This window comes from Neofelis nebulosa, chromosome 13, assembly GCF_028018385.1.
Source record: "Neofelis nebulosa isolate mNeoNeb1 chromosome 13, mNeoNeb1.pri, whole genome shotgun sequence".
NCBI classification, from domain to species: domain Eukaryota; kingdom Metazoa; phylum Chordata; class Mammalia; order Carnivora; family Felidae; genus Neofelis; species Neofelis nebulosa.
Genome location: NC_080794.1, coordinates 61,266,732 through 61,280,899, shown reverse-complemented (window position 1 = coordinate 61,280,899; position 14,168 = coordinate 61,266,732). Strand labels below are relative to the sequence as shown.

The 14,168-nt window shown below is 50.5% G+C and overlaps 1 protein-coding gene across 2 annotated transcripts in view; it reads right to left on the bottom strand.

The window, feature by feature from the left end:
• Positions 1 to 1,209: 1,209 nt before the first annotated feature.
• The window catches only part of UBTD1 (ubiquitin domain containing 1), a 53,786-nt gene continuing 40,827 nt past the window's right edge, over positions 1,210 to 14,168 (bottom strand). For both annotated transcript variants that reach the window (XM_058697380.1, XM_058697381.1), the window contains exons 2-3: positions 3,663 to 3,890; positions 1,210 to 2,318 (exon numbers count right to left, since the gene is read on the bottom strand). In XM_058697380.1, the coding sequence (XP_058553363.1) occupies positions 1,933 to 2,318; positions 3,663 to 3,890 (614 nt within the window). In that variant the 3' untranslated portion in view covers positions 1,210 to 1,932. The remainder of the gene's footprint in view (positions 2,319 to 3,662; positions 3,891 to 14,168) is intronic.

The following is a 14,168-nucleotide window of genomic DNA, read 5'->3' as shown; positions in this document are numbered from 1 at the left end:
GTACCAGTGAGGGCAACTGAAAGCCAAAGGTGCGGACCCAATACAGGGCTGTGTCCCCAGCTGTCCCGGGAACAGGCCCTGCTTGCCCTGGGGTGAGGCAAACTCTGTTATGTCTGGGCTGGAGTGTCAAGGCGATGGGCAGGAGTGAGAGCAGATGCCTCCCGCTTCGCCTGCCGCTCAAGCAGGCCTTTGCCTCTTTGGGGCCCCACAGCGCCCCCTAGCGAGACATCTGTACGTGGCTGCATGTCCATTAGCTTCGGACAAACCTTGACCCATCTGTCTCAGGAGGCCTCTGTAAAACTGAAAAAGTCTTGCTTCAAGAGGGGTTTCAGGAAGCCACCCGAAAAGGGCCAGAGTACAGTGCCAAGCCCAGTTGACGAGGACACCATTTCCTCCCGGTTTCATCAGGCCACCCTGACCGAGGTCCAGCCATGCTCGCTGAAAAGGAAAACTGTCAGTGGAGAAAAAGCAGAACCTGAACTTGCTCAGCTCCATACCTAGAACTGTGGGAGTGAGCCCCGGGTCGTCCTGACCCAGGATTAACCTGCCAGTGAGCCACAGACGCCACAGGTTCTGTAACGCTCAAGCGGCCTGCCCTTAGCTAAGCCACCTGATCAAAGGTCCCCCTCTGACTAGACGCACACTTTTCCTGAAGGAAGGACAGGCACTGGCTGCTTTTCCTCTCTGGTTCCCTTGCTGGCAAGCTGACACATGCTCATAACCTAAATTGGTCAGAGATTTTTCTTTTCCATTGCCGAGGGCGCAGTGCAGCAGCCCTAGGATTTTCGCACACACCTCAGTCCTGGGGGGCTGGCCGAGGCGCTGGGGCGGGCAGCCAGCACCCTCCCGTGTGTCACGGGAGCAGACCCGAGGATTACTAACGCCACCTTCCTGAGATGCTGCCTCTGCTTCCAAAGCACTTTCACATCCATTATCCCCTTTAATCCTCCCAGCAACTGAAGAAGAGGCGAGGCAGGCGGCATCGTCTCTACTTTAAAGATAAGCAGAGTGGGCTCGGCAGTGAAGTGGTTTTTCCCAAGGACCTGTGTGAACACAGGGCCTGGAACACTAGTGATTCGAGGCTCCTGCAGTCTCTGCTGTGGACAGAGCAGCCGGGGTTCTTACACCCAGCTGCTCCCACACCAGAACTGGCTCCGGGGCTCCACGGAGCTGCCAGACAGCCGGAGTCAAAGCTAGGCAAGAGAGAAGGAAGGAGCAAAAGGCTTTATTGATAAATATGCAGATATGTCTGTACACAGGGACCTGTTATGGGCCATGACCAGGCTGCAGACCCCCCACCGCTTGGGTTACAGCCGGGAGATGGCCCTGTGCAGACCCCTGCCACGACAGCACAGCCTTCCGGCCACCAGCCTGCCCCATCTCTGCCAATTGTGCTGGGGGGGCAGGGAGAGGCAGAGGCCGGCCTCGGGCTCCCTGCCCCTGGGGCTCACAAGCCATCCCCTCCCCTCCAGGGGATTGGCACCGGGCCCAGGGCAGAGTCAGGGAGTGGGGGCAGGGGAAGGGGACAGCAGCTGCTTCAGACCCTGAGCAGAAAACCGGAGTGAGCACAGCCGGCAGCACCAGACGACAGATCTGGGCTCCAGGCGCCTCCGGGCCGGCCCTTGTGGCTCGAACCTGCTGCGGGAGAGAGGCAGGGTGGAACACCCCAGTTTGCCCTTCCTCTGACAAGGTTGGCAAAGCCTGTGTGAGGCAGCACTGCTTCCTGGGTGTGGGGCGCTGGTGGCCCACGGTGCCCCTGGGAGGCAGGGTCCCTTCACGGCTTGCCCAGCAGCCATCCGGCGGGAGGCGCCCTTGAGGAAAGTAACAGCACTTGGAGGCAGCAGCAGGGTGGGGGGACCTGGTGCCCAGCCGGGAGGCCTCTCAGCCCCGCGGAGGCCTCCTCGGCCTCTCCTCCCAGGGTCCGTGGGCTCATCAGTCCTGGGGTGGTGGGGGCTGGTTGATGATGACCTGGATGACAAAATCTTTCTGGATCTTGGTTTCCTGGAGTCGCGTGCGGTCTGTGAGCAGCTTCCCCGAGAAGAACCACCGCTGCCAGGACGGCTCGATGCCCTCCTGGGTGTGCAGTTGCCTCTTGAGCTGCCCCACCGTGTCGGGCAGGCTGGCGCTGAGCCTCACGTCCTTGCCTGTGGAGAGGCGCACCTTTAATGGGAACTCGCGGCGCACGCTGGGCGTGGGCTCGGGGGGCTCCAGGCTCTCCTCCTCAGTGTGCTCCAGCAGCAGGTTCACAGGTGGTGACAGGCAGTAGATGGGCAGCTGGTAGCGATTGCCCAGCTCGTCGTAGCATTCACAGAGGGTGCCTGTGGGAAAAGCAGGGCAATCAGAGTCTGCTGGGGAACCCCAAAATTCCTATGTCGAAGCCCTAACCCCCAATGCTACTGTATTTGAGGATGGGAGCCTATCTGGGAGTAATTAAGGTTGAACGAAGTCATACAGTGGCGCACTGATCCAACAGGATTAGTAGCTTTATAAGAGACACTCAGGCATGCTCTCTCCCCACCACGTGAGGACATAGCAAGCAGATGGCCATCTACAAGCCAAGAAGAAGGCCCTCACCAAAACTCACATCAGCTGGCACCTAGATCTTGGGCTTCCTGGCCTCCAGAACGGTGAGACATAAATTTCTGCTGCTTAATAAGCTATCCAACCTGTGGTATTCTGCGGTAGCAGCCCGAGCAAACTAGTACACCTGTCATGGCCACCCCACAGTCCCCGAACCCTCCCCTACAGCCAAGTGTCCCTTGGACATACAGATGGGAGGAGTTCAAGGTACACTCGGGAAGATGTGGGCTGGCCTTCGGGCTCTACCAGGTGCTAGCTTGTTCAATTCTGGCCAACTGCATCACTTTCCATGTTCTCATTCAACAACTCTCCCCTGAGTATGTGCTGGGTGCCGGGGTTACAAGGGGGAATGAAAAAGCACAGGTCTGCTCTTCATGGCTTATACCTTGGTGGGCCCCAGTTTCCTTCCTGGACTATGTATTGCACGTAGTAATATATTTACCGTGCCTTGAGCACCTAATGAGTGCTGGGACTGGACTAAGGATGTTCCGTGTATCTCTCTGAGTCCTAACAACCATTCTATTAGGTGGGTATCCCCCTTCATAGTTATAAGTTCCTGAGACTTTAAATTTGAGAAGCTCCCTTCTCAGGAGCACACTACTAGAAACAGAGACATTTGTTAAAACCCACGTCTGTGACTCTAGAGTTCCACTGGTACCCTCTACTTTACACGGCTCCATAAGACTGTTAGGAACTTAAATGAGATAATACAGTAGAAGCTTCTCGCTCAGTACCGAGCACATAATAATGCCCAACGCAGAAGGTTAGTACCTCAGATGTTCTGCAATCCCGAAGTACCTGAGCAACTCTAGCTTGCTCCCATCACACTGCTTTGAGGTTTGTTGGTGCCTTTCTACCTCTTCATTAGACAAACAGGGACCGTGTCTCATTTTTCCTTGCGTCCCCACTCCTGGCCCATGCTCAGTAAGGGGTGCCTGAATGGACAAGCAAATAGCCACCCCGGCCACCTGGAAGCTCGGAGAAAAACTCCCGATGTGTGGCTGGCCACCGGCTCTCCTCCACCCTGAGCAGCCTGGTGGCCCCCACTCCAGCGGGGATAAAGCCCGGCCCTGCTCGCTCACCATGAGGCAGGGTGATGCTGGCTCCGTCCAGGATGGCCTGAGCCAGCTCATGGTCATTGGCCTCGGCTGCATAGGCGGCGGCCTTGAGGGCGTCCCAGATCTCCTTGCGGCCCTCGAAGGCAGGTGCTGTGTCCCAGAACTCGTCCCGTTTGCTCCGCAGCTGCCCGTCGGTCATGGGGTAGTCACTCTTCCACTTCAGCCGCTCTTTCTTCAGGGGCTCGTTGCGCCCTGGGCAGGACAGAAGGGACAGGCTGAGCACCTCCAAAGCCAGGCTGCGGCCAGCCCTCTCGCCCACCCCTCACCCGTCAGCAATCTCCCAACCCTCCCCAGCAGTGGCTCCTGAGTACCAGGGCCGTTTCCCACCATCAGGGAAGACTCTCGAAACTGCACACGCCCAACCTGGGGATGTAAACTATTTTTGTCAGCAGAACATATAGTGCCTGCTATTGTTGTTTTCAGTAACTGTACCCTTTGATTACAAAGGAGTACATGTTTGGAATTTTAAAAAATCTGTAAAGAATGTTGATGTGTGATAATAAAAACTGCTCTCATTTATGGAGCCAGTTTGTGCCAGATCACAGGGCAGGCCCTTTAGTCCCACTGTTCATCTGATCCTCAAAACCCAGCAGAGGGGGAAAAGACCCAGAGAGGCTATCGTCTGCCTGAGGCCACACAAATACCGATTTAACACAAAACTTTCGTTTTTTTTAAAATTTATTTTTTTAATTTTTTGGAGAGAGAGAGCACACGTGTGTGTGCACACAAATAGGGAGGGGGAGGGGAGAGGGAGAGAGAGAGAGAATCCCACACAGGCTCCATGGAGCCTTACGTGGGGCTCTATCCCACAACCGTGAGATCAGGACCTGAGCTGAAATTAAGAGTCGGACACTTAACCAACTGAGTCACCCAGGCGGCCAACACAAGGCTTTCTGATTGCCGAGGCCACCCTCTCACTGCCGTCTGTACCCTGCTGCCGCTGGGGAAAAAAATTACTCAAGACTTCCACTATTCAGAAATAACCACTGTGGACACCTAAACGTATTTCCTTTTCCCCATTTTTCTCAACACAGTTGCGTGCATATTATTAAATTTCGTTTTTATATTTGTTGTTACGCAAAGGACCTAACAGTTGTTTATGCCAATATACTTTACATTACACTTAAATACTGTCAACATATACTCCCATGATTAAAAATGATAAACTTCAATGTCTTGTTATTAATGTTCTAGCATACAGTTACAAAAAGCGTTTTTTTTTTTTTTTTAAAAACCATAACCAACCAACCAAAAATCCCCCTGCAGCATCTGAAGAAGAAAACAATTCTGTTAAGTGTCATTTTTCTTGTTACCTAGCCCCAAGTGACTTCCAAGACAAGTCAAGACTGTGGGCAGAACCATCTCTCAGAGGCTTTGGGAGGCTCAGTCATCTCAAAGCTGAAGGCAGAATAATCCACAGGAAGAAGGTCTCAATCACTCAGCTCCCTCGATAAAACTCAGATCCTACAGGCGAGGCACAGAACCAGAGGTGGGGTCTGCCCCCAGGCCACCCCCTCGGGCTGGGGCAAGAGAGGGCTCCTCAGGGGGAAGACCATGCAATCCACTCCCTACCAATTGTGTGAAAGAACCCCATGCGAGCACTGTATTTATATATATTATCCTGGTTCAGCTTCACAATAGCCTTAGGCGCTAGGTGTTCATAGCTATTTTACAGATGATGGGACAGGCAGAGAGATCAAATGACTTGCCTGAGGTCACACAGTAAGTGACAGAGTGAGGATTCCACCTCAGGTCAGACTGAATCCACAAACGGCCCTCCTGCGGGTTTGCCGGCTACCAGCTACCAGCACAGACAGAAAACTCTGAAAGCCAGACATTTACTTTAAAGTGCTCCTGGGTTAGCAGAAGGAAACGCAAATCCTTTGTGGGAAAACAACTTTAAGCCAGGCCTCAAAGAATTCCCAGGATAAAGGTCCAAGGAAAATAAATGACAAGGTCATAGTTGTTTTTGTTGTGTCATTTTTAAAACTCACAACATACAAGACAACAAGGCAATATTAGCCTTGTTAGCACAAACAGTAGATGGAAGAATCAGACGGACAAAGATTTCAGATATGGGATTTATCAGACACAGACTATGAAATACCAAGTTTAAGAAATAAGTGAGTCTTGAGGCGCATGGGTGACTCAGTTGGTTAAGCGTCTGACTCTTGATTTCGGCTCAGGTCATGATCTCACAGTTCCAAGAGTTCGAGCCCTGCTTCAGCTCTGCACTGACCGTGGGAAAACTGCTTGGGATTCTGCCTCTCTCTCTGCCTGCTCCCCCCTCCCCCGACCCTGTCCCCCAACTCATGCTCCCCGTCTCTCTCAAAATAAATAAAAAAAAATAAGTGAGTCTTAAAAATATGAACAGGGAAAAAGAGATTATAAAGAATGACCAAGAGGAAATTAAAAGAACCATACAGGACTTCTAGAACTGAAAAACATAATACTTGAAATTTACATGGTCTAACATTTATTTTTAAATATAAAAAAAAATTTTTTTAAGGTCCACTTATTTTTGAGAGAGAAATAGAGCATGAGTGAGGGAAGGGCAGAGAGAGAGGGAGACACAGAATCCAATGCAGGCTCCAGGCTCCGAACTGTCAGCACAGGGCTGGATGCTGGGCTTGAACTCATGGACTGTGAGATCATGACCTGAGCCAAAGTCAGATACTTAACTGACTGAGCCACACACACGCCCCCATGGTCTAATACTTTAAATCAGAATTTCCAGAAGGATACAACAGGAAGAATGGGGATGAAACAATATTCAAAGAGATCATAAAAATGTCCATTTTCCTCTAAACTGGAGGAAATTCCTAACTGGGAATTCCTAACTGGGAGGGGTTCCCCCACCACCCCCCCCTCCCCGCCCCAAAGGAACTTGGCAAGCTGATTCTAAAGTTTATATAGAAAAACAAAGCCACCGCTAGAGTAGACTGAGGTGAGAACCTGCACTACCATTACCAACACTAATTATAAAACTATAGTGGGTGCAGGACTGGAACAGGGACAGACAAATGGGCCAACAGGATAGAACAGAGCGCCCAGAAATAGACCCAGGCATATACAGAAACATGATTAAAATGAGAAGGAACATTGCAGATGGGGTGTGTGTGTAAGATGGATGTGAAATAAATCTATATATTGCTTTCTGCTCCTGGTTTCTGATAATATTTGGTCTTTCACCTGGCTCCTAATATACAGCTCCAAAACCTTTATAATGTCCTGAGTGATAGGAATGTCTGATATAGAGCTCCTAAATCCCTTAGAATTTCCTGGGTAATACAAGTGTCTTTTGTTCTAATGAGGCAGCTCTTGGTAAGCTTCATGAAAAGCTTGGAACTTGAAGCCCTGCTTCCACATTCTCTGGTGAGGGGAGAGGGGCTATAAATTGAGTTAATAATTGGCCACACCTGTGATGAAGCCTCCACAAAACCCCCAAAAGTATGGGGTTTAGAGAGCTTCCAGACTGGTAAACACACCCATGTGCTGGAGGCATGGTAGACCCCAAGTCTGGAACAAAAGTTCCTATGCTCAGGGCATTTCCTGACCTCCCCTCATGTATCTCTATCTGTTTATTCAGTTGTATCCTTTAAAATGTCCTTTGTAATAAATCAGCAGTACTAAGTAAACTGTTTTCCTGGGTTCTGTGAGCCGCTCTAGCAAATTCTTGAACACAGGGAGAGGGTCATGGGAACCTCTGATTTGCAGTCAAGTTGGGCATAAGTAACCTGGGGACCCACTACTTACTGAAGCTGGGGGCAGTCTTGTGGATTGATCCCTCATCCTGTGAGGTCTGCACCAACTCTGGGTAGTGTCACAATTGAATAGAACAGTAGGATGTGAGTTGGTGTCCACAGAGAACTGGAGAATTTCTTGGTGTGGGAAAAACACCCACAAAACTGGCATCAGAAGTACTCTACGTGAGTAGAGGAGAAACGCAGGTGATTTTTCTTTACAATGAACTACTGATAGACGGTGTTAGGACTACAGGTTCTCCATACAGGAAACCATGAGACAGAATCCCTACCTCACACCAGCCACAGACATCAAAACCGGATCAATCAGAGCCTTAAGTGTGAAAGAGAAAGGAGGCACTGGAGAGACAGGTTACAGTTTTGTCCAAACATTATTTGTGGAAGTTTGGCCCAGAATTGTTTTAACCTGGATCAAAGAAATAGCTCTGCTTCATGATTTCTGACCCTTTCTCTCTCTAGTCCTTTAGCAAGAACTTTGATCAACCAGGATTCACAGTCATGCAGTGACACCCTGGGGTGTGGGACCTCTGGGGTGTGGGACTTCTGACCCTCTACTTGGTGACATGATTGTCTTTTAAACTTCTTGAGCCAATTTTTACAATTTTCCTATCTCCTTCCTCTTTGCCAGATGTCACTCCTTACTGGTCTCCATCTACCTGTGGCTCCTATGGGTCCAGGTCAGGTCCAGCTAATGAGCTCCTAATCTGCCAAGGGTTGAAAAAGCTTTTCAGTACTTTCAAAATCGAGAGCATCTGGTTCTAAGAAAGAGGCTTCCTAAAGAAGAAAGTGACTAGGCTCCAGGACATCTGTTGTTCCTGCTCAGATGCCCTTCCCCCCTCCCCGCCCCCCCCCCCCCCCCCCCCCCCCCCCCCCACCAAATGGTCAGGTTTTGCTCTTTTCCCGACAACTGAGTTTGCTGGACTGGTGATACCAGGGCACCTGAAGTATTACCGTGTACACATGCCTCTCACTGTCTCCTTAAAATAAAAATAGTCCCGTGGCGTCCCCTTTCTTTTTTTTTTAATTTTTATTTTTATTTTTTATTTATTTTTTATTTATTAAAAAAAATTTTTTTTAACGTTTATTTATTTTTGAGACAGAGAGAGACAGAGCATGAATGGGGGAGGGTCAGAGAGAGGGAGACACAGAATCTGAAACAGGCTCCAGGCTCTGAGCTGTCAGCACAGAGCCCGACGTGGGGCTCGAACTCACGGACCGCGAGATCATGACCTGAGCTGAAGTCGGCCGCCCAACCGACTGAGCCACCCAGGCGCCCCGTGGCGTCCCCTTTCAAAGTCGTCACCTGAGGGATGCTTTGCTCACATACTTGGCTTTCAGAGTCCCCTTCCCTGCACACAGGCAGCAGAATGCTTTCCAACTATCACAGACCCACCCGCAGATGGACACGACGCAAGTGCGCATCTGCAACTGTTAATAGCACCTGCAGTCATCTGGGCTGCAACGATTTAAAAATTCCTCACCTTGTACGTTGGTTCTTTCAGGCTGAAAACACTAGAAAATATGAGAATGGGGTAGGGGGTGATGGTGGGAACAGGGAGCGTTGATGTAAGGAAAGGACAGCAGGAGCCAATAGTTGCCTTTGCATCTGTCATGGCACTTTGGAGCCAGTAGGGGGCAGCCACAGCACCTCTGGGCCAGGTGCTGGCTCCCTTCAACAGTGAGTCAAATACAGCATAAAAATACCCAGCAAAATTCTCCAGGCCCAAGGCAAGCATGGGTAAGAGACATGCCAAAATGTCTGGATCCCTACAATCTGATGCTTATAAATTTAGGCAAAGATACAGACAAAAACCTAAAAGGAAGCTTTTAACCCAAACATAAAAGCAAATTGATGATGAATATTTTTAATTTCAGTTACTTAAAAAAAAACACGATGTTTTACAGTTGAGTCAAAAACATTGGGCAGTAGACAGGGTGTGAACACTCTCATATGCTACACAAATTGGTATCAACTTTCTGGAGGGCATTTGGTATGGTACCAAAAAACTCAAAAATGTGCATCCTTTTGGCTCAGATATTTGGTTTCTAAGAATGTATGCTAAGAAAATAATTACAAGTGTGTGGCGAAGGTTTATCCACGGAGCCGTTTCACTCGACACAGTTTTAAACAGGGAAAGTTCAAAACAAGCTCAATGCACACCAGCAGGAGAAAGACTAAAGAAAACCTGCGCATTCTGTAAGCAGCCACTCTGTGATGCTGAGTAATGTGGAGAAGTGTCCATAAAACATCAAAAAAAGTTTACAGAACAGCAAGTGCTCTATGCTCCAGCTTTTGCTTCTAAAAAAGAGTATGAGAAATTATGTATATTAAAAAGAATGGAAGGATTTACACCAAAATGTTAACAGTAGTTCTAGCTGATTGGCATAGTGAAAAAGAAATTTTTTTTGCTTCTATCTTCCAAGTTTTCCACAACAGGCATTTATGAGTTTGGTAATAATAATACAGTGGAAGGTGTTAACAAAGAAAAAGGGTATGTAAAGTTCCAGGGAGCAGCCACAGAAAAGTAGGAAGAGTCTGGGAAGTTGAGTGAGGGGTTTTGGCGGGGGCGGGGGGGGGGGGTGGTGGGTGAGAAGCTGGAAAGCCCAAGGGCCACAGCCTCTAGGATTTCCGTTATTGGTGACTCTGGGCAATTCTGTCTAGGGGCCGGGCGGGAGCTGCTGGTTTCCGCAATGGGACCATCTGGTGGCTTGTACTTCTGTCTCTACCTGTCCTAAATAAGCTCCAGATCAAAGACGGAGTCAAAGAAACGGTCCTTATCCTTAATGAAGTGGACAGAAGGGAGATTTAAGAAACAACAAAAGACCATTCTGTAGTATAGGTGCACACCTGCACGGGGAGGTCCAAACGCCCGTGAAAGCTGTGGGTTTCTGTGATTACCGTGCACAGCAACAGCAGAACGTATCTGTGACTGAGCAGAGAGCGTGGGTTGCTGCGTACAGAGGCAAAGCTGGAATCTCAAAGGACTGTCCAACGTACCACCTGTGTTAGGATCTTCTCAGGTGCTGGTTAGAAAGGCAGACTCCAAGGCCCAACCTCAGACCCACTGAATCACAATCAGAGCGGTTGGGTATCAAGCACCTACTTGATTCCACTTGTAAACACAGCAAAACAGGAGTGGGAATGGCACCATCACATAAGTTAGTTCAGCGGATCACCCCCGAAGCTGCTGCTGAGGGCCGGTTTGGAGCAAAGAGGGAGGAGAGCAGCAGGGCACAATGTCTGGGTCGGAGGAGGATAATGACGGTGGACGCTGTGGTCTGGCCTGGATAATGAATGGTGTCTGGCGATACCACCCCCAAGAGAGGGCACTGAAAAGAGTGGGAGAGAACACTAAAGGTCCTTTCCAGTTTGCCTGGAGCTGCTGTGTCTCTGAGCTCATGAGCGTTTGTGCACGCCCACCACCTGCTTTGCCCTGCTGAATTCAGAAGGACGACGCCAAAGAGGGGATTCTCAAGAACCTACAGAAGGAGGACAGGCCCCGGCTGCTTCCCTCTGAACACCCCAGGGCCTCACAGCATGCCTGGCCTGGTGCAGGGTCTCAGCAAGTGTCTGCCGAGTTGAAAATGGGAGCTGATGAACACCCAGTGAACAGGGTGGGGAGCCTGACGGAGGAATCACGGCTGAGAGCAGCTGTGGGCAGGCAGGGGAAGCAGGGGAAAGGTCTGCTTTCAGGAGAAGCTAGGCCCTTTGCTTCTTGATATCATACCTCAAGAGGTCCTTATTGTGGCCTTGGGGATTGGTACAACAGAGCCACTGGGATGTGACACCAAGTCTGAGGCCAGCCAAGGGAACCAGAGATTTCCCAGGACAGTCAGTCCGCCCAAGCCAGGAGACGGCCCTATTTATACCTTCGACAATCCCCAAGCTCTATTTCCACACTCGGTTACCAAGCTCCATCCCCAGGCCCCGAACTCCAGGGATGAGGCCAACAGTGTCCTCCCCAGGAGTACTGATTACGTGACAAGTCTGGGCTTGCTCTGGCTGGTGTGAGAGATGAGGCTCCAGGCAGAAGGAGAAGGCAGGGACAAGGATCTCCCTGTCCCAACATCTTGGGCTGCAAAGGCCCTTTGGCCAGGATGCAGACTTGAATCTCTCCTTTTCCTCTCCCATCCTGGTAGTCACAGCTGGGAAGCTGGGGACTGGTAAGATGGGGCTCAAGTATGGCACCTGGCGGAGGGGTTAATAGGTCAGAAAGGACAGCAGGCCCCAGAAGAAGGATCAGCCCCAGCCAGGGAAGGGTGCAGACAGGGGAAGGGGAGCCCAGGTAATCCCCTCAGGAAGCGCGGTATTTATAGTTAGACTTAGCCCAGGATGACCCTCAGAGCTGGGGTAACCTTCAAAGGGAAAGTGCTGCCAGCAGCTCTGCTAGCTGGGGCCTCCTCAGCACGGGCCCTTCTTCCCCATTCATTCCCCCTGGGCCCAGCTCCAGGGTTCAGGGAGGGAAAGGGGTGGAGCCAGTTGCTAAGCGACAAGCCAGGCTTCCTAAACTGTATCACCACCCGGGCCCTGCAGGTCCCAGGTGGTCCTGGGCAGGGCTGAAGGAACCAAGGCTCCTCTGGGAGCCCTGTACCAGGCTCAGTGGCAATGCTCGCAGCCCAAGGCAATTGCAGTTCTCTGTGATGAGGCTGGTTGTCCCCCCTGGGGCTGGGCCCATCTCCAGTTCATCTTTGGGGTCACAGGGCAGGCCCAGGGTCTGGCATGCAGCAGGTCTCAGTAACTGTTTACTCAGTGAGTGAGTGAATGAAGTGAACAGGCACTTTAGGAAAAGTGGGGAGAGCTGGAGAGGGGAGAGGCAAGATCAAAGTTGGGCGAGCAGATGGAGCTGTCTGGAAGGAATCCCTGTAAGCAAGAGAGTTAGTTAGGAAGAAAGGGGGCGGTAGAGGAGGGAGTCCAGAAGGGAACAAACCAGTTCCTGAGGTATACAGGGAGGAAACCCACTGGAGGAAGAAGGGCTGGATGTCAGAAACCATGCCCAGTGAGGGCCTGGAATCTTCTTGGCAACTGGAGAGAGTGCAGCCAAGAAAAATAAACCTGCTCAGAGGCCCCCTGCTTGGGCAGTGGGTGTGGACAAGGGGGCACACATAACTGCAGAGACAGTACACGCTTTCACTGCACTAGCGCACAACGGACACATTTACTGGGGTGAGTTTAGGGGGAGCAGGGCCTTCATCTACTCTCTGCCTTATCCTTCCAGCCCAGGGCTCCCTGGCCCCCCGGCCAGGAGGCTGTAAGTGGCCAGACAGGACAAAAGGTGGCATTCCTGGGCCAGGCACTGACTGAACTCTTCCCCTGCCCGGAGCTGACTTCCCCCAGCCATCCCTCTGTCCCATTCCCTGGTGGAAAACTGGGCTGTCTGATCTCAACTACAAACAGAACACCCAAATCCTCAGGGACGATTCTGGGATCTAACCTGACATACAACCAACAGCTCCTTTTCTGAGGCTACCAAATACTGTACTTCCTGAGTTAAAACATTGTGTATTTGGGAAATCACTGCACTTCTCCTTGTCTCAGGTTCATATAAATTTAAAATAACAACCACCAAAACAACAATGACAACAACAACAAAACACCCCAGCCAGTTCCTTTCTTGTAGTGAATATATTCCTATCCTTTTTTTAAAAAAAATGTTTATTTATTTTTGAGAGAGAGAAAGAACATAAGCAGAGGAGGAACAGAGAGAGAGGGAGAGACACAGAATCTGAAGCAGGCTCTAGGCTCTGAGCTGTCAGCACAGAGTCCGATGTAGGGCTGGAACTCATGAACTGTGAGACCAGGACCTGAGCTGAAGCTGGACACTTAACTGACTGAGCCACCCCAGTGCCCCAGTATCTTCCTTCCTATCTTCATCACATACTGATGTTTGTTCCAGGTGCACCAAAGTCCTGGCCGGAGTGTGAAAGTGGTACCAGCTCTAGAAGGAACCTTGATTACATGTTTTCTGGCAACTTAGATTATAGGTAATTATGAGTTAAGAGACACTAGCAAACCTTCTCTCTCCAATGTGGCTACCCACTTACATATGGCTTCAGACATGGAAGGGGGGGGTGTTGCTTCGGCTACTGACCACCCGTGTAAGCACGGGCAGACAACTTCACCGTTCTAACCTCGGTGTTCCCATCTGTAAAGCGGACATAACCTCCATCTCATGGGACTGCTGTAAGGATCATAGAGACCACTCTACCCAATGCTTAAAAGGCAGTACTATTGTAATTAGCAATCATGCCAAGTCAATAGTGCTTATTATCACTATGCAATTAAGAGAATGAAAGGTTCCTATCCTTTTTTCCCCCAAAAAGTTGCTGTGATTTTGAAAACTTTGAAAAACTCCTGCTGTAGTGAACTCTTAGTCTCCAGATCACAGTGCAGGAGGATGTAGGGGTTAAATGAGGTTAAGTTTGACAGGGACAAAGAGTGGGCTTGATGTATGCCTGCTTCCCTGTGCGGCTGCACAGCAGGGGGTCAGCACTTTTCCTGGGGCAGAAGAGGGAGGATGGCGGCTAATAAATAAAACAGGAACTCCCCAGAGGTTGCTAGAAAGGTCTCTGGTATCTGGCCAGCTCCCCTTGCTACCTCAGGACTCCAGGGAAGAGAGGTCATCTCTGCCACTGTGCTTTCTACAGCCCCGCTGTCAAGGAGGGTCCCTATGGGCTTGGGGGCCTGGTGGCCAGGTGCATGGAGGCC